The sequence below is a fragment of the Argopecten irradians genome, chromosome 2 (assembly GCF_041381155.1).
Source record: "Argopecten irradians isolate NY chromosome 2, Ai_NY, whole genome shotgun sequence".
NCBI lineage: Eukaryota > Metazoa > Mollusca > Bivalvia > Pectinida > Pectinidae > Argopecten > Argopecten irradians.
In genome coordinates this window covers 18,526,496-18,544,876 of record NC_091135.1, presented here as the reverse complement: position 1 = coordinate 18,544,876, position 18,381 = coordinate 18,526,496, and the positions used below count along the sequence as shown (strand labels likewise).

General features: G+C 33.5%; 1 protein-coding gene across 2 annotated transcripts; it reads right to left on the bottom strand.

Moving 5' to 3' along the window:
- Window positions 1–212: 212 nt before the first annotated feature.
- Window positions 213–18,176, bottom strand: LOC138314699 (inositol polyphosphate 1-phosphatase-like). Of its 2 annotated transcripts, XM_069255177.1 has the most exons (7): window positions 18,038–18,143; window positions 13,972–14,088; window positions 12,594–12,813; window positions 10,895–11,012; window positions 10,265–10,414; window positions 8,251–8,425; window positions 213–5,159 (listed from the first exon to the last, which is right to left on the bottom strand). In XM_069255177.1, exons 3-7 carry the CDS (start codon window positions 12,807–12,809, stop codon window positions 4,670–4,672), a joined length of 1,149 nt encoding a protein of 382 aa, XP_069111278.1. In that variant the 5' UTR covers window positions 12,810–12,813; window positions 13,972–14,088; window positions 18,038–18,143; the 3' UTR covers window positions 213–4,669. The 2 variants fall into 2 exon arrangements, with proteins under 2 accessions (XP_069111278.1, XP_069111279.1); XM_069255178.1 differs by lacking the exon at window positions 13,972–14,088 and having other exon boundaries at window positions 18,038–18,176.
- Between the last annotated feature and the right edge of the window lie 205 nt (window positions 18,177–18,381).

The window sequence follows — 18,381 nt, the reverse complement described above, 5'->3', positions numbered from 1 at the left end:
TGACACAAACATGGACCAGAAGAATATGTATGCAAATTTTAAGAAATACCAGTTTGATTCTTTAATATATTTGTGATGAAAAGCTGTAACAAACTACCATTGTTAAAATCCAATCATGGTTACCTTTTCTTCATATATACGCACAGTTAAGTAAGCTACAAGAACATCTTTGTAGGTAGAAATATAATGTAAAAACAACGAAACTAAAACCATTTTGTACATGGTATATCTTTATTATCAACAGAAGGATATAATTAGATATCTATAAAACAAATTAAAATAAACAGGTAGCTAAAATTCTTTGAACTGAAAACTATAACAAAACAGTAAATGTGATGTGATTGTTATATGTCTACAACTTTAAACATAACATTTAATTATAATTACCATTCACATATTACGTGTACCACCCACACTACTAACAAGAGGCCCAAAATAGTCACCAGTATAAAGTAGTGTTTAACAATTGATATAAGCAATGCAAAGAACATCTTACTTTAAATTACCCCTTCTGAGCCCTGCCCCTCTGTCCCCAGTCGTCTGACCTAACTTGTTTACATAAAATATGATTGCCCTTTCCCCAATGATGTTTTACGCCAAATATGGATGTAATCCACTCACGGATTAAGAAGAGGTATGATTTTTAAGCCAAATTTTATCAAAATTCACCCTTCTGAGCCCCGCCCCTCAACTTCTTTATATGAAATACAAGAATGTATTATTGTCCTTCGCCAATGATGTTTTACACCAAATATGGATGTAATCCACTCAAGCATTAAAGAAGGAGGAGTAGGATTTTAAAGCCAAATTTCATCAAAATTCCCCCTTCTGAGCCCTGCCCCTCTGTCCCCAGGGGGTGGACCTAACTCATTTTATATAAAATATGATTGTCCTTCCCTAAAGATGTTTCACACCAAATATGGATGAAATCCACTCAAGGATTAAGGAGGAGTAGGATTTTAAAGCTAAAATTAAGAAAATTTCCCCTTTTGAGGCCCCACCCCTCAGCCCCTAGGGGTCAGAGCAGGCTCATTTATATAAAATATGATTGTTCTTTCCCAAAAATGTTTCAAAACAAATTTGATTGTCATCCATACAAGAATGAAGGAGGAGTAGGATTTTAAACCTTAAATTAAGAAAATGTCCCTCTTTTGGGGCCCCGCCCCTCTGACCCTAGGGGTCGGACCTATCTCATTTATAAAAAATATGATTGTCCTTCCCAAATGATGTTTCATGCCAAATATGGATGTAATCCACTTAAGGGTTAAGGAGGAGTAGGCTTTTGTATAAATAGTTTTACACACGACGCATGGCGACGAAAGAAACACAATGACAATAGGTCATCGTGACCTTTGGTCAGATGACCTAAAAATCCACAAACAAATGTATATATGAATGCACCTTACAGAAGAAAGCCCCATAATTTCAAACCATTCAAGCTTTTTTTCCCCAAATGTTCTTTTAGTTGTTGAAGATGAACACCATTCCTGTTCAAATCAAAATTCTGCTTTAGTTTTATCTGCGAATCAGATCCCTACAACCCGTAGTCCACCACGGCAAGGGCATTAACTCTCAATATACACTAGACTAGTACATGTTAGAATAGCATGTCTGAAGTGAATGTTTGCACACACAGAAATTGTATTACAAAAGCCAGAGATGCACATATGGCTACAGTGATTTATTTAATGCCATCACAGAGATTATAGCATATTTATAATCTATCAGAGAACACATTCTGCTATGACAAATCAGAAACATCACTTTATCAATCTGTGTACCTCTAATAAAATTTAAAACCTTGATGTAGCCCAGTACAAGCTTTCTTGGCCCCATTGTCTGCTTATAGGCTATGTCATCCTTCAGATTATTCTGAAAACTTTTCTTGATATCATGATCAAGTGAAACAAAGATAAGTAAGTCTGATAGATTGGAATGAGTACATTCAAAAGTACTTACTTTTTTTATACATGTACATGTATTTCTTAACGATGCTCCACCACAGACAGAGCATAAATGGTATTCATCATTTGAACAATAATCGGTGTTTAAATCGTGTATATATATGTCTAATTAACAAAGAAAATAATATTAAATAATTGATTTTGCCTTTGGTGCATGCGCAATCAGTGCTTCATTCCATATAGGATATAGTGCCACAGAATATTTTTGGGATGCAATTAATTATTTTTCATATTTTTAACTTTAAGAAAAATTTTTAAGAAAAAAAGAAGCTCAAACTGTTCAATGGTGAAAATGGTGTAAAGTAAGTAAATTTTGAGACTAAAGAAAAATACTAAATCGTCTGCTTGTTTTTGATAGTGAAAAAATACCATTTGTCAGCGGTGGAGCATCTTTGAGGACATTAAAAGTTTATAAATGTGTTTTTTACTTTAAACGCAGTACATGTGAAACTTTTCACAAAGGATGTTAAATGTACAAATGATTTGAGAGTTTGACATGGGAATGGTAAAACAATTACTGACCTTACAACAAAATTGAATTCCTGATTGTTCCTATGGCGGCTTTAAAATAGCAACACATTTAAAAATAGACTTCTAATTCAGTTTTTTACTTAAATCCATATTATAGGTTAATTTTTGTATCTTTAGTTCCACACAAAAGATTTGTGTTGATTATACATAATTTTTATCATATACATGTGTTTTTATACATACCATATTAAATTGTTTGTAAATCTAAGGCATCATTGCAGGAAAAAAATCTTATCTAAAATGCACCAAAAGAATCACAAAAAATACAATATACACAAAAAACTCTCAAAAACAAAAATCAGAAAGACAAAAATACTACAGATAATATGTTTTAGAAAGTTTATATATCAACGGGTATCAACATCAAGCATGTATAAGTTACAGTCTATATCATATGGGTTACCAAAACAGAATGATCTTCAGGGCTTTTTTTCAACATGATTTGGGGCCGGAAATCGGCCCCATTCCCCATGGCAAAACCTCTAAATTTTTCCCAATTCAAGCCTTACATTTTCCAAAATCAAAATTTCTTCCAAAACTATCCAAAAATATTACATGAGCTTAGTTGGTTAAGACTTTAAGTATTTGTGAATTGGCTTCAGAAAAGTACATAAAATACATTGGAAATAAAAAATTCTTCTTTGTTATGCTTAATATCATAATTTTTCCCAAATCCTGGTTTTGTCGCACATTTTCCCAAATTCAAAGCCATAGGCCCTATTCCCAAAGCAGTGAGAAAAAGCCCTGATCTTATATATATATACATATGTATACCGGGTATATATCAGAAATGATCAGTGGCAGGACCGGCTGCAATAATAAACATACATCATTTGTGTAATACTGACTGATAAAATCATTAATAATAAAGATCCATAATGGAGCTTAACACCCATCATTGAAATCTGTGTTAAGTAAAGCTTATATTTTCTATAATCTTCTGTAGCAAAGTTCTACTGTGTAAATTGCGATTGAAAATGGTATTTATTGATGAATTCTGTAAAAAGGAAATTTTGCAAAATACATGGCCTGCATGATTTTTTTTATTTTTCGTGTACACTCGACAAAAGTTATACTGCAATAAAATATTTAGCTAAAGTCCTTATTTTCTAAAGGCAGGAGCATTTAGATTATGTCTCTGGAAACTACAATTGAACAAGAAAGAATCATTAAAAAAAATTAAAGGCTTGTCTTGCCACTTGTCAAGTTAGTTTCAAAATTTGATAAGTATCTTAAAATTGGAAACAAAATTTAAAAGAACTTCAATTGCAACGTTAAAATTAAAAGATCAAATAATTAATATGTTATCTTTCAATGATATATTTCCCACACAATAGAACACATATCATATGGTGGAATATTTCACTATACATAACTGAAACAAGCATTCTTCATGAATTAGAATGTATGATCTGTTAATTGGACAAGGTAAATAAAAAGTACAATATGGCCACATAATAACCATTAATTAGCTTCTCTCAGTTAGCTGATGATTTCCATTAATTGAAATCAATGAATATACCTAATTTAATTGGTATGAATGGATTCTTATGCCAAGTCTCTTTAGCTTACTTCCATTAGTTGTGAAAGATTTCATTGCTCTGTTGCTTAATGAGGAATAACATCCAGATAAATATTTTATGTCATAAAATTCTGAAAATATGTTACAATAACAACGATGAAAGATTGACTTACAAACAGTACATACAATAGCATGTTCCTATATATATATTTAGGATACCACCCTGACACCAAGCCCCACTAGAGCATAAACAAGTCTTGACTTATAGTCAATCACAGACGATATTATGAAAAGTTTTGTAATTATTGTTTGACTAAGCAAAAAGTAAAGATTATTCCACAAACTTATTTGGATTTTGAAAATATAATATGTTATTTATGTATCTGGCAATGGAAAAAGAGGGAAGAAAGAAAGATGTACATTTAATTGCAAGCAGATGGGGTCGTTTTTAACTTTATCATTTTTGTGTCCAACTGTTCAGACTTAACTGGTAGATGCACAAATAATAAAGTTAGCAATGTCCTCAGCTTGTTGTTATTGAATTGTCATGTTTAATTCCTTGTATAAATCTGGTATAGGGAATAAAGAAGCTTGAACAAGCTTTTACGGAAATAAATTTCAGGCAACAAGTTTGATAAGGGAGGATGTAACTTCATGCTATTATGTCCTTGATTGTTTTTAACATGGCTGTGGATGTGTAGGCAACAATACCTCCCTCGTTACACCACTGGTTTGCACCAGTGGCTCCGGGATGGTCAGATTTATCATACCTTATCTGCAGGTCCCTTACAAGACTTTCTGAATCCTGTAAATCTGTATCCTGTAAACTCTTGAAGCTGATTAATCCTCCACCTAATGATAAAAGTATTGCGTGAGGTCCACAAGCATCCCATTTAAATGTACTGCTCTTAGATAGGATGTAAGAGTCTGCAAGACCCTGAATTGCACAGAGAAGTTTGTAACCAGCACCAGCGGCATAATGGAGAGAGCATGTCTTCCTAAAAGTATTCTGGATGTCTTCACACTCACTCGTACTCATCAGTATGACAGGTTTCTGTCTAGGCTCGTCAGGTGGTGGTTTTGTAAGGGAGCTAACTCTTGTTTCACCAACACAAATACCCCACATGGTTTCACCAATCCATCTTCAACATAAGACAATATGTTATTATGTATGCTCCTAATGCCTACAGCCAGTCATATCTGTCAGAAAGGAGTCGGTATCGATTTAACATTTATACATGTAGATCAACAAGTGAAACGAAAGATGGGTTTTATCTCTACTTTATACTTCTTTATTTTTTCATTAAAATCTTTGATAACATGCAGACCTTCCACATAAATACTTAACAATTATGTCATATCTATTTAAGGATTAACTTGAAAAGATTTTTATGTTATAGAGATATAACACAAAAATCTGAGTGTACTCTAAATAAACCGCGGTTTATGATGAGAGTACACTCAGATTTATATCTCCATAACATAAAATATCTATTCAAGTTAATCCTTATAATTCAATTTACTAAAGATAATCTCTTCAATATTCAAAATTCATTTTGGGACTCTTTTGTCTATGAAATCATTACGCCGTCATCTCAGCCAATCAGAAACAACGTAACAAACGCCGACACCATTTTTTCCTTTATGGGCTGATAAAGTAATTTTTCAAGCCAATGAAAATGCTCGTAACAAGCAATTGAATTTTGAAGCAGCAACAAACTTTAATTATCAAAATCCAGGATGGCTGTCTGCCACTCATCTTGCTGATGGGTTTATTAGCTTAATGTCCTATTAACAGCCAGGGTCATGTAAAGACGTACAAGGTTTGTTGGTGGAGGAATTTTTACCACTCGGCCAACGTGACTATGATGGATCGGTTCCAAAATGCAATATGAATAACTAAGGTCCAAGGCTAGGGTAGATAGTCTACATATAATATTTGAGACAGATCCCTCCTATACTGTTTGAGCAATAGCAGTAACAAGAATTGTTTACAGACAGACATTAGGTGACAGGCAATTTGTACTAGTATATCGCTATACAGTTGCTAGAAGTTCTTTACCTGTTCATTGACAGGTCACTGTCAGACACAGAATCTGGTTATATCTACATATACATCTATATACATGTACATCAGACATGTTAACCTTTGGTGACCGAAAAGAGGTAGATTTTTGACTCAAAAGCGGTAGCATTGCACGCAGCATTTTTTGCGGCATGTCAGAGATATATAAATATCAATAATATGCAAAATAATCACATGTACTTCATGGATTACATTTTAGTTAGAACTTACTATGCTACATGAATAGTTGTGTACATTATAGACCAATACCTGTATTTTTAGTTTATCTAAATATGAGATGGCCTTTATGTCAGGGTATCTTTGGTTTAACTAAAGTAATATTAGGACATGGTGACATTACATCAGATCTCTATAGTCAGGTCGACTGAATTACCATTTATGGAACAGACAAAATTCCTGTGCGAGTTATTCCCCTTATAGTCATGCACGTGATTTGTACGGATATTGGTCAATGGAAAGTATGATTTATGAATGGAATTCGTTTACTACGCATAGCAACGCGTAGTATTTTCAGGGGGCACTGTCTTTAATTTCCCCTGCGAACCACAATTTTGATGATATAATTTGTAAATGAAATCCATCGTCTGTATTGATAAATTATAAACATTTTCACCGCATGCTGATTTCGGGGAATTCAGCGTTTTTTAACAATAATGATTTAAATCTACTGTTTTAAATTACAGCTAATGCAAAAAATCAGTATGTTATCAGACCTTTCATTTTAACTACAAACAAACTCCATAAACAAACGTTGAAGTAATATACAAAATACATAACAACATTTATTTGTCACAAATTATTTTTTTAATTTGCTGTTCTTTTACTTTTATGGTATTTAGTTTTATTTTTACGATACATTCACCGCATATCGTTTTCCAGAAATATGACGTTTTGGAAAAGGTATTTGAATTAAGAGCTTGTGATAATCAGAAACATGTATATGAGAGAGGCAGATGTACCTTTGTATGTGCTTAAGAAAAACTTTGATCATACGTCACAAAAGTTACACTAATTTTCAGATGGTTTCAGTACGATTTTGGAAAGAAAAAGATAATATTTTAACTATTTTCTTAATAAAACAAAATGCACTTCTGGTTATCATTATCTCTACATGTACATAACCTATATACTTACAAGATATTAAATCTGCAAAAAAAGTTCATTAAATTTACATGAAAATTTATCTACGACACTTAACGGATTCAGTCGACTGTTACATGTAGTAGGGTCTACTTCAGGGTTCTGTGGATATAGGTGTATATAAGACTATATGCAGAAAGGTTCCCATGAGCAGAATTTATTACTCTCTAAAATACCCTCTTCATAGGTGAATGGACTTATGAAGAGGTCTCCACTACCGGGAACATCCGCACGTCGTGTGTGACATGTGCATAAGACGATAGTAGTCGAACAAATCGATGTAAGATGCGCTCTATATCTATATATTTATCTTTTGACGACATATTTAAAAAAAAAAATATAACACATGAGCATTTAAATTACTGTAATTCTTCGTGTATTCAGAACGTCACATGGTAGGATGGGGTTTTATAGAAAGAGAATAACTTTCTCGTGCGATGTAAAATATGTAATGTGAAACTTAAAAATGCAAGAAAAGAAAACTTGGAGAGAAATTTTAAAGGACTTGAGAGATTTTGCCATCTATTATGTGTATTACTAAATATTTGGGCATTTCGATATAATGTATATTAAGTACATGTAGAAGTCGAACAATAATACGTGAAGTATAATAGATTAATGATCTTTATTCACTGTTAAAATTGAATAATATAATTAAACACATGGTGAATGTTTTGTTAGCTGTATTACAGATATATGTTGATTTAAAATCACCTTTGCATTTTCCGAAATCGGCGTGCGGTGAAAATGTTTATAATTTATTTATACGCACGATGGATCTCATTTAGAAATTATATCATCAAAACTGTGGCTCGCAGGGGAAATTAAAGACAGTGCCCCCTGAAAATACTACGCGTTGCTATGCGTAGTAAACGAATTCCATTCATAAATCACACTTTCCATTGACCAATTTACGTACAAATCACGTGCATGACTACAAGGGGAATAACTCGCACAGGAATTTTGTCTGTTCCATATATGGTAATTTAGTCGACCTGATAGTGTACCTTTTATCCTGGTGGTCGTAGGTACAGAAAGGCTGGTTGGTGACCCCTATCAGGGGTATACCTGTCTGTTTGTCATATACCCCAATGATAACAACAACACACTGTAGACCCTCTGGTGCTATACCATTGTCATCTACAGTCCCCTGTAGACCCCCAATATACTGGGCTGTTGAATCTGCAAATAAAACAGATTGTTACAGAACATCCTAAGTAAACAGTTGGTATATCAGTGTACTTCGTGTGTGTCATATGTTTAGGGCTTTTCACCTAGCTCTTGTTTTTTGTTCAGTTTTCAGGGCTTTTCTTCTATATGGTTGAAATGACCCATTGTTTTTGTTCTGTTTTTTTTTTATATTACTATTATCGGTATTCCTCCATATCCAAAGAAACTCTGAAATGTATTGGTAAGAGATATGCTAATGAACAAATCACCATATTGTATGGCTTGAGCTGAAGGAGTCACAGCAGCATTTCTATGAATTTCATTCAAAACACCAAAAATCAAGTTTTGGAAGGCCTAGAAACCTGATAATGGACCAGAGGTCAATATCATAGTAAATAACACCAAATGTGGTTGCTGAACTTGTCTTTTATAGATAACTAATTGTCGATCCTTTATATACAGGTATCATTTATTTAAGGAATAGACTTTTATTTTGTTAAGGTTATGAGAGTATAATGATAATGGAGCCCATGTAAATTATGTAATCCCGGCAAAGTCGGGTTACATAAAATTTACACGGGCTCCATTATCATTATAACCTCATAACCTCAACAAAATAAAAATCTATTCCTTATATTTACAGTTTTTCATGTAAATGAATATTATTTATACTCGCCACAATTGCATGTTAAAATACCCATATTTTGTTCTCTCCCATCACATCGTCAACGAATTCGATTGAACAGCTGATTGGAATCGAGTCACTCATATGTTCCCATCAAAAGTGGGGTCATGACCCCACGTTGCTACGCCAGAGACTATTCCCGTAACAATAGAATCGCCGCACGTGTTGTACCATCCTCGATACTCCAGGGTTTCCGATCACTTACGATCGTAAAACTGGAGGCAACAGAACAGAACGGTAATTAAGTCCTTTAATGTACATCAAAAGAGCCGTATAATGGTACATTGTGGTTGACTATGTGGCTTTGAAGTTGGGAGTCGCTCTCTCTGTAGTCTTCAAAGGAAATCTTTGCTGGTCTGTGATTGGTCAAATATTTTCAGCTGAGCTGCCTTCAATTTCACTATGAGATAGTCCAGGGGTGTAGAGATCGTAAGTGATCGGAACCCCTGGAGTATAGAGGATGGTGTTGTACTATCATTATACACTGATAATGATAACACTAGAAAGCATGATTATTGAGTCCATGTCAGTGCAAATTGTAAATATAGTAGGTTTGACAGTATTACCTTTGGAGATTGCTTGTATTTCTTCATGAATTCTTTAAAGCGTTAAATTCCTTAAATGGTGTCAATATATCCAGTATAATTTCTTATGAAATAGAAAAATAAATTCTCACGTCAAAATCGCAAATTAATATATATTATAGGAAACCTAATACGTCTTCCCGGCCGGCTATCAGTGCAGTTCACTCTTAACGTATGTGCAACATCCACCAGTTCTCCGTAGTAAACAAAACATGGCTATTGTAGTTAGTGGTTTATCATACGAAACGTAACTGACACCACTGAGAAACACATGTCCTTGTTGACATATCCACGTAGCCTCGTTTTCAAAGAGTTAGGCGAATTTATATTAAGAACTGTGCTAGATTTACACAGGGCTTCCCCACATTTTCAATGGTCAAAACTGGACACCGTAAGCAGAACTTGACCATCATTATGATATACAAGGACTTTTGGAAGGCCAAAGAATGCATTTAGACTGGTTTTCTTTGCCCGACTATTCGCTTTAAAGAATATCTCAAAGATGCTACAGTATTTCTTTGAAACAGCTAATTCATTATTTCAGTGATAGGTTAAGTTGATACACTGAATTGTAGCACATACCTATGGGATCAATCCATACTCCTATATCTTCCACATTAACTTCCAGGCAGCCCAACTTTTCTGGTTCAATTCCTACAGTGACTGCCACAGACTCATGTGCTTCTCTAGCTAGTAAGTCTGCTGCTCTTTCATTCCCATCCAACACTTTACCTTTAATACAAAAGCATTGTCCTCAATGTAATCCATATCAATACCAGGGTTTCGAGATTCCAAAACGACGTGGGTAAAGTACTGTTTATCGTCGATTAGTCCCACCTCCTGGTGATTGTGACGTCGTCATTTGACATAATTTTTGTGACGTCATAATCACCGGTAGGTGGGACTAATCGATGATAAATAGTACTTTACCCATGTCATTTTGGGATCTCCAACCCCTGTATTGACATCATGAAATAACGGACACTCAAGTTAGATCCTACATACATATACATGTATATCTACCATTGGATGAGCTATAGTAAAAAATGGCTAACTACCTGATATTTCTGATTTCTGGTGATCTCAATTAGTTGAAAGCAAAGTGAAAAAAGAGAAAATCCCTAACTTATTTCTCATGACATATAGGCTGTGAGAATTATAAATTGATTTCTACTATTTTCATATATGGCTTGGTAAGTTAATAAACCTTACTGAGTAGATCTGTTGTTTGTTGTTTAGTTGTCTGGATTTCCACGGTGATAGATTCCCCAACGGCATTTGTAAATGTATTGCTTTCCTCACCATATATACTTCCTTTAATGTCTGGAATCTGCAAAATATTGTCAAGAGATAAATCAATCATATTTTCATGTTTATAGCTTTAACTATACTAAGATGGAAATATTAAAGGTAGGTTTCGCCCAACCAAAAAAACAACATTTTTTTGTAAAATCCGATAAACGGAAAAAAAGATGAGAAAATGTATTAAGAAGACCTCGATTTAATTTCTTTATGTCTTGGAGATTGTATAAATTCGTTTGAAACAAAATTGAAGGAAATCCTTGATTTATTACGATTGTCAGCCAGGCAGAATAGTATGCAAATGAAGCTGCGATAGATTGTGTTGTCGAAGTTTCGAGCATGCACATTGTTACGCATTAAAAGTAAACAAAATGACTGAACGAAAGCGTGTGAGAAAAAAAACCATGTATCTGAATCGGCAACAAAGACGAGGAAATTAGAATGGAATCGGTAGCACCCTATGATATCTCTAGGTAATGAAATTCAGAGATGGCATGTAGCAATAGAAGAAACTGAAGCCATGTCTCAAGTGGAACTTGCCTGGATTCTGTTGCATGTGGTGAGTTTATTTTCAACACATATTCCAGCACACATACAGCGACAGACTTACTAGATATATGTTTGATGTACTAAGCTAGCGAGCGTATGTAAGTAACATGAAGTGTTTTAGATGATATGATATGTATAAACAGTCCATTGCACTTCGATTTGTAGTTGTTATTTGTTTTACTGAACATGCCATGGCAAGACTGTCACTGCTATCTGACTTTTTGTTGCACGCTTCCGTTTGTTGATGCGGTCTCGTTTTGGAAAAAAATATGTCATGTTCTATGTAAAGCTTGACATCGCTCTATTTTTAGCAGAGTATTTTCCTGGTCAAGCTAGGCAACTGACCATCCATATTTTTCGCTGTATGCATTAAAAATGATCTAAAGATTATATATATGTACAGGATAAATTTCAATTTCGTAGTCTTTATATTTCATTTGGCGAAACCTACCTTTAAGAAGGCTTCATTAATGGTTTGGAGTTTGAAAAATTTGCCCATTGCTAATGAATTAAAAAAAAAATTAATAAAGATTTCTTACTATCAAAAGTTATTGATCAATGTTTTTGACATCAACCATTGCAATTTCTATACCATTAAATTGAAATACTTTTTACATATTTCTCTCATTTTCCTTATGAAATCTATAAGCTTTGATCATCAAATATACGGTAAAAAAATAAAAGTTAGAAGTTAAGAACTTAACTAGAAATTTTAAACGTGTTTTCAAGATAGCAGTGATGGTGGTCATCTTAGATTTCAGATCGACCCAAAAAATAATAACACTAAGTCAGGATTATCTATATGCACGTCAGGATTATTAAAGGCAAGATTCAGCTAAATCACCCTTGCAGAACTAGAGTAGAAGTGTAAAATGTGAAAATTTTGTGGATGGCAGACAATAACAGATGACGCACGATGGTTACAGAGCATCTTGACCCTTCTGGTCAGATGATCTAATAAAAGCTTAAAGTCTGTGAAGTATTTTCCCAATAAGGAGAAAGCCTTAGCTTTTAGTCTTGAAACTTGTAAGTTTATCTAAGATGAAACATATGCAGTTACCTTTTCTGTTAAGTCATGTCTAACAATTTCTTGAACAAGAACATCGGCAAGAGTTTTGAAGTCTTGAACAAATCGCTGGTTTTTGGAATTTCCTGTTTTTTCTTCCACCAACAGGTTCAACAAATCAGCATCCGATCGTATTATCCTGGCTACATTTGCTCCCTTTTCAGCTGTGTTTACCAGTAATTGCAACACTTCTGCAACATCCACTTTCATCTTTCTGCAACATTTGAAAACGAAAACATACTATGTATGATAGCCTCATTACCTAGTTGCCTTATTACGGTTAAGTTGATTTCAACTTCAGTCAAAAAGATTTTTTTTACTTCAGTAAAGTGATGTAGAAAATAAAAGTTTTTTAACTGAAATTGAAATCTTTTCAGCATAAGCTATAATATATTATATCAGAAACATATATACATATGTTTAATATATTATATTTCTTATTACAGGTGAGCTATGTGTAAGCTAAGCTTTGAAATTTTATCCCTAGTCACTAGTGTGCATTTTAAGTAATAGTGCAATATTTAACCACTAAAACCCATATGCAGGTGATGGACAGTGTCATTGGACACCTGTGATAGATAAGTACATGTACCTGTAACTTTTACCTTTTGATATGCCATGTCTCACCTAACAGTTGCTTTTCAGTCTTATATTAAATTTGTCTGATTTTATTTTCATACATTAGTAAGATTTCGTTAGTGCAATTTATATCTAGGAGTGGTAGATCAGTTATCACTAGAAATTTCAATAGTGTAATTGAATTATCTGGTGTTAATTACTTTATAAAACTGAATGATTTAATGAGATTAGCTTTTGTCATCATCATATGAACAATCTTATCCCACGTAAGCTTTAGATATAAATGTTCATTTCAGTAATATTTGACCAGAGACTTTAATCTCTGCTTAAATAGTAATCTACATATATATAGTAATCATTAAATGATATATTGTATATGTTTAATTTTTTTTTATTCATGTATTGTCATTTTGGGCGATATATATTTAAGCATTAGATCTATATTGAAATCAAGCAAAGGTTGTGTACATGCATCAATTAGAAAATAAACTTAAAAGTGAGTCTATGCACATTTAAATCATGTGGAGTTTATGTCATTTATAATTCATGTTGTCAATAGACATTTTAATCATAGATCTGTTTTAGTTAAGGTTATACACTTCATGTAATACGTTAATTGGCACAAGTCTTGTCACAGATATATACGTTGGGATACTGGCATATACCTAGCTTGCAGAAATGAAACTCTATATAGATCGAAACACAAGTCAGCTGTCGTCATGCAATGACCACCAGCTGGCCTAGGGCCTTTTCTCCAATTTTCCCCACCCCACCACCTAATGTGACACCTCACCTGAGATGATGATCAGGCAGGCATCACAGGTAAGTAAGGTATGCCTATTTTCTTTCACCCCAGGGGGTCCATTGGTATAGCATTCATTTCATGCTGTGACAGTCTAGATCTGTGTACCTGTATAATGACCAATACTATAAGTACAATTGTACATGCAGTAAAGTCTACCAGTATACTGGGTTCCATAGAAAAGGATGAATAAACCTATAACCTAGCTAGAATAATTTAAGATACATGTCCTCTGTATCCATCACCTGATTTTGTGTATAGTTAGTTTGATGATCTAAATTAAAGCATTTTTAACCCCTAGAGTGCCACAGAGCCTATATATAGGCTCTATGATACTACCGTTGAGTGCCAAAGGGCCTTTTTTTAGGCTCTCTGAAATTCGACAGTTTAACAATAGCGATGACGTCATCTAACTATTTTGCAACGTCATTTTCGCGCTCCAGAAGATCGGCTCGACGGGAAAATGGCGACGTGATTGTTTGCTCCAAGGTTTCGACTTTTTTCACCTAAGATCAATGACTTTATTTATCGACAGATTTTTACCAAATTTAGTATAACAATACGAAATTGTCTGCTCTCTCAGTTCATACTATTTGCTGAGTCTTTCGATGTTTCATTTTCAAAATATCATTATTTTTGCACCGTTAAAACTCCATGAAATTTTCTTTTTTTTTTACAAATAGCGTGAAAATGCTTGCTCATAGGACACGGTTTTCTAAAAAATACAATATTTATTAAAATTACTGATTTATGATCTGTAAGAGTAGATAATTTTCTGGATGTTTGGCAACTTGTTTAGAATCAATGAATAAATAAAATCAGGTCGATCTATATTGCAAAATTGACAATGTGAAAAGACGTTTCAGCCGAAATTGAGCATAAGAAGTCTATTCGTAGCAGTAAAATACTTAAAATTCCAAATGCATGTGCATTGGTGCCTGTCAGCCATGTTGTTTTCTGATTTGTCCTAAGTTACAATATGCATGTTCATAGGAAGCGGGACATATAAATGAAAAGAAATCACCTCAAATACTGTTCGAGAATTACATGTAGCGGTAAAAAGAATTATTAATGCTTACGGACGGCTGAAGAACGACGGACAAAAGGCGATAATTAAGTATATAAAATTTACGTTATATAATTTACTTTAAGGGATTTATGCTTAAGAGCAACATAAAATGCACAGGTATTACCGCAATATATCAATATCATAAATATACGAGAACATTGATTGTCAGTTTCATTCTTATCTGTTGAGATAAGCACAGGCACAAAACATGTTTTATGTTAAATACAAATGTATGCTTAGACAAATAGCTCTCGTTCGCTTGAATGTTAATAATTACCGACATATCAAATGTACGTCAATAAATATCGACATCACCAAAAATGAGTAACTAACAAATCAACTTTTGTCGATTTTAGGATATTTTTTCGCGGGCTTTTTGGTGTACTCGCGCGGCTGGCAATACAGTTCAGATTTGTCTCTGATTAATGTGAATAACTTACACATATACATGCATACGATTTTATGCGGACTCGTCCGCCTTATTCATCTTTCTGAAAAAATAGATTTAATTTTTGAAAATTCACAAAGTCTGCACCGGGAAAAAATTATATCATTTGTTCGAATTCCTTATCTTAAAATAAAGAAATATATGAAAGTGAAGTTATCGATTACACCTATCTCGCTAGCCATTACGACACTATCCCTGTTTTGGGTACTTGACTTGCTATGTTTCGGTTATTTATACCACAGGCGTTAGGCTCTATAGACATGTTTCTCTCTATTACATATATATATGTAATACTGTGACACAGTATTACCTTGTATAATATAAATAAAGAGAGAGAGAGAGAGAGGGAGAGAGAGAGAGAGCTATCTATAGAGCCAAACCCCTGTGCTTATACCGTATTGCTGTACCATTCTATCGTTCCCCCATCCACCGCTATCATTTATTTACCGAAAGGATATACATGTACAATGTATCTCGGTGGCTGACCGTCTGTTTTTCCTATATCATTCTTAGTTCTTTTTTTTATACATTTTAGAGTGATACAAATGTGCGAATACGGTACGTTCAAGGAATTTCCGTAGATTACATGTAAGACACATGTATGCATGTACAGATGACGTCACGAAGAATAAATGTTGTTTGGTTTTCTGTTTGGAATAAAATGTGATTTGAGACGATACATTGTTTTTTATTTCAACGGTTCATATAATTCTATTTAAAAACTTCTGTTAAAATATCTGAAAATAGACATATAGCACATGACCTTAAACGCTACATCAACAGTTTCGGGTCAAAAGTCTTTCCGCATTGTTAAATTTTCCTATATATTTGCTTTATTTTCATTTTATCTTTGAATTTTTCTTATCTCTTTATTAGTGGATTTTTTCCAAATTCATCTATATGTTCAGCTTATTATATTTGCATAGTTCTCCAATGTTTATTTTTTTAAGATATCATTAGTTTTGTGCACAACTCAAAGCTGACACCTTCCTTTCCTTGTTATGCTAAACATGGCGATGAAGATGTTTTTTTGTTTATAAAATATGTTTTTTCTCAAAAGAATCAGTGACGAGAAACTATGCAAATATCATGAGCTGAAAGAGTAGAAAATTTCCCATTAGTATGTCAAATTTGGTAAAAATTCAATTGGCTAGGAACTGTACACAAACATGTACTTTTATCAGTTGTGCACAACAATATCCATTTTGTGACGAGAGGAATCCAGGCTTGCCGTGATAATGACGTGACGTCATCGCTGGTTCTATTGTTCAATTGTTCTACGTCATATTTTTTTCAAATCACATTTTGATCGAAACACGGCTTGGCACTCTCTAAGAGGATTCCTGTGGCACTCAAAGGGTTAAAGAGACTACATGACAATAGTTTAAATTAACAAAGCTGTCCTGCTTTAAAATAAATATATACAAAATGTATAATTGATTTTGTTTTAGTAATTAATAAACTATCAAAATTTAGAAATTTTTGAACTCAAATATTGTTCAAGTTTACAATAGAAAAGTATCCAACAAAGTTTGAAGATGTTTATTAAATATATAATAAATCAACATTGTGAAGACTAAAATTAAATGAATGATGCTGTATCAAACATAAGCTAAATAAATAATCAATTAAAGATAAATTAATGAAATCTTGCTGATAAATAAAACTTTATGAACAAAAAGAACAGTTTGAAAGCTTTTATCTATCCATACCATCACCCACCTGCCCAGAGGGGAATAGCGCACTACTAGTTTACACGTAGTTTAAAGATGCTCACCTGCCGACAGGGCATAAATGATATTCATCATTTGAACAATAATTGGTGTTTAATCGTGTATATATATATGCCTAATTAACACAAAAAAAATAACATAAAATAATTTATTTCGCATTTGGTGCATGCGCAATGATCACTTCATTCCATATAAGATATAGTACCACGGAATTTTTACGGGATGCAATTAATTATTTTTCATATTTTTAACTTGAAGTAAAATTAGAAGCTCAAACTTTTCAATGGTGTAATGGTGTAAAGTAAGTAACTTTTGTAACTGTAGAAAAATACTAAATCGTCTGCTCCTGTTTTTGATAGTGAAAAATTACCATTTGTCAGCGGTGGAGCATCTTTAAATTTAGGCGAATTTAATTTTCTGTGACTCCGAAAGCTCACATGTACGATTAATACATATCCTTGTTATTATTTTATAACGATGATGATACTGAGGTATATTGTTCGTACTTTAAAATCTTTATTTATGTGCGAGACGAACTTGTCTACCACCTGTACTTGTGTATGTACCCCCGACATGATACAAAGGTGATTAGCACACAGGCCATGGAAGTGAAGTGAACTGTCACAGATCATGGTCCAATGGAAGAGCATTGAATTACTGAATATCAATAAATTTGCCTATTTCGGGGTCGAACAAATCTGAAGATTACAATGAAATATTTAAATAGACAACACTAACATAAGCATTGCAACATATGCAAACGTTTGACAGATTAACAGCTATAAAAGCGGAACTCATTTTGTTTACCTGCAGAGCCGGTGTGTGTACTACGTCATCATTTCAGTTGTGATCCACAATGCATTTCGGCATATTTCTGCAGTATCGCGATAGCAAACAACTGCGACAAAAATCCATTATATTCTGCACATTTTAGAAAGCATCAAACAAAAATACAGTGGAAATCGAATAATTAAATAATCAATATTTGCTAATCTCACGAGATTTTATGTAAAGAATAAGCTACTCAACGTAATATCGAATGGTTTCTTGACCAGCTGATAGATACAAAGTGATACAATACACAACTCGTGAAAACGAGCGTTGGGAGCACAGCTGACTATGATTCCGCTCTAGGAAGAGATCAGTCGAAG

Bases quoted from the DNA above. Each gene is read 5' to 3' on its own strand.
- LOC138314699 (XM_069255178.1), bottom strand. From the start codon at position 12,809: ATGAAAGTGGATGTTGCAGAAGTGTTGCAATTACTGGTAAACACAGCT. The intron at 11,013-12,593 runs GTAACTGCATAT...AATATTTTGCAG, and splicing joins GACATGACTTAACAGAAAAG to ATTCCAGACATTAAAGGAAG. The intron at 5,160-8,250 runs GTACACTATCAG...CTTATGTTGAAG, and splicing joins TACGACCACCAGGATAAAAG to ATGGATTGGTGAAACCATGT.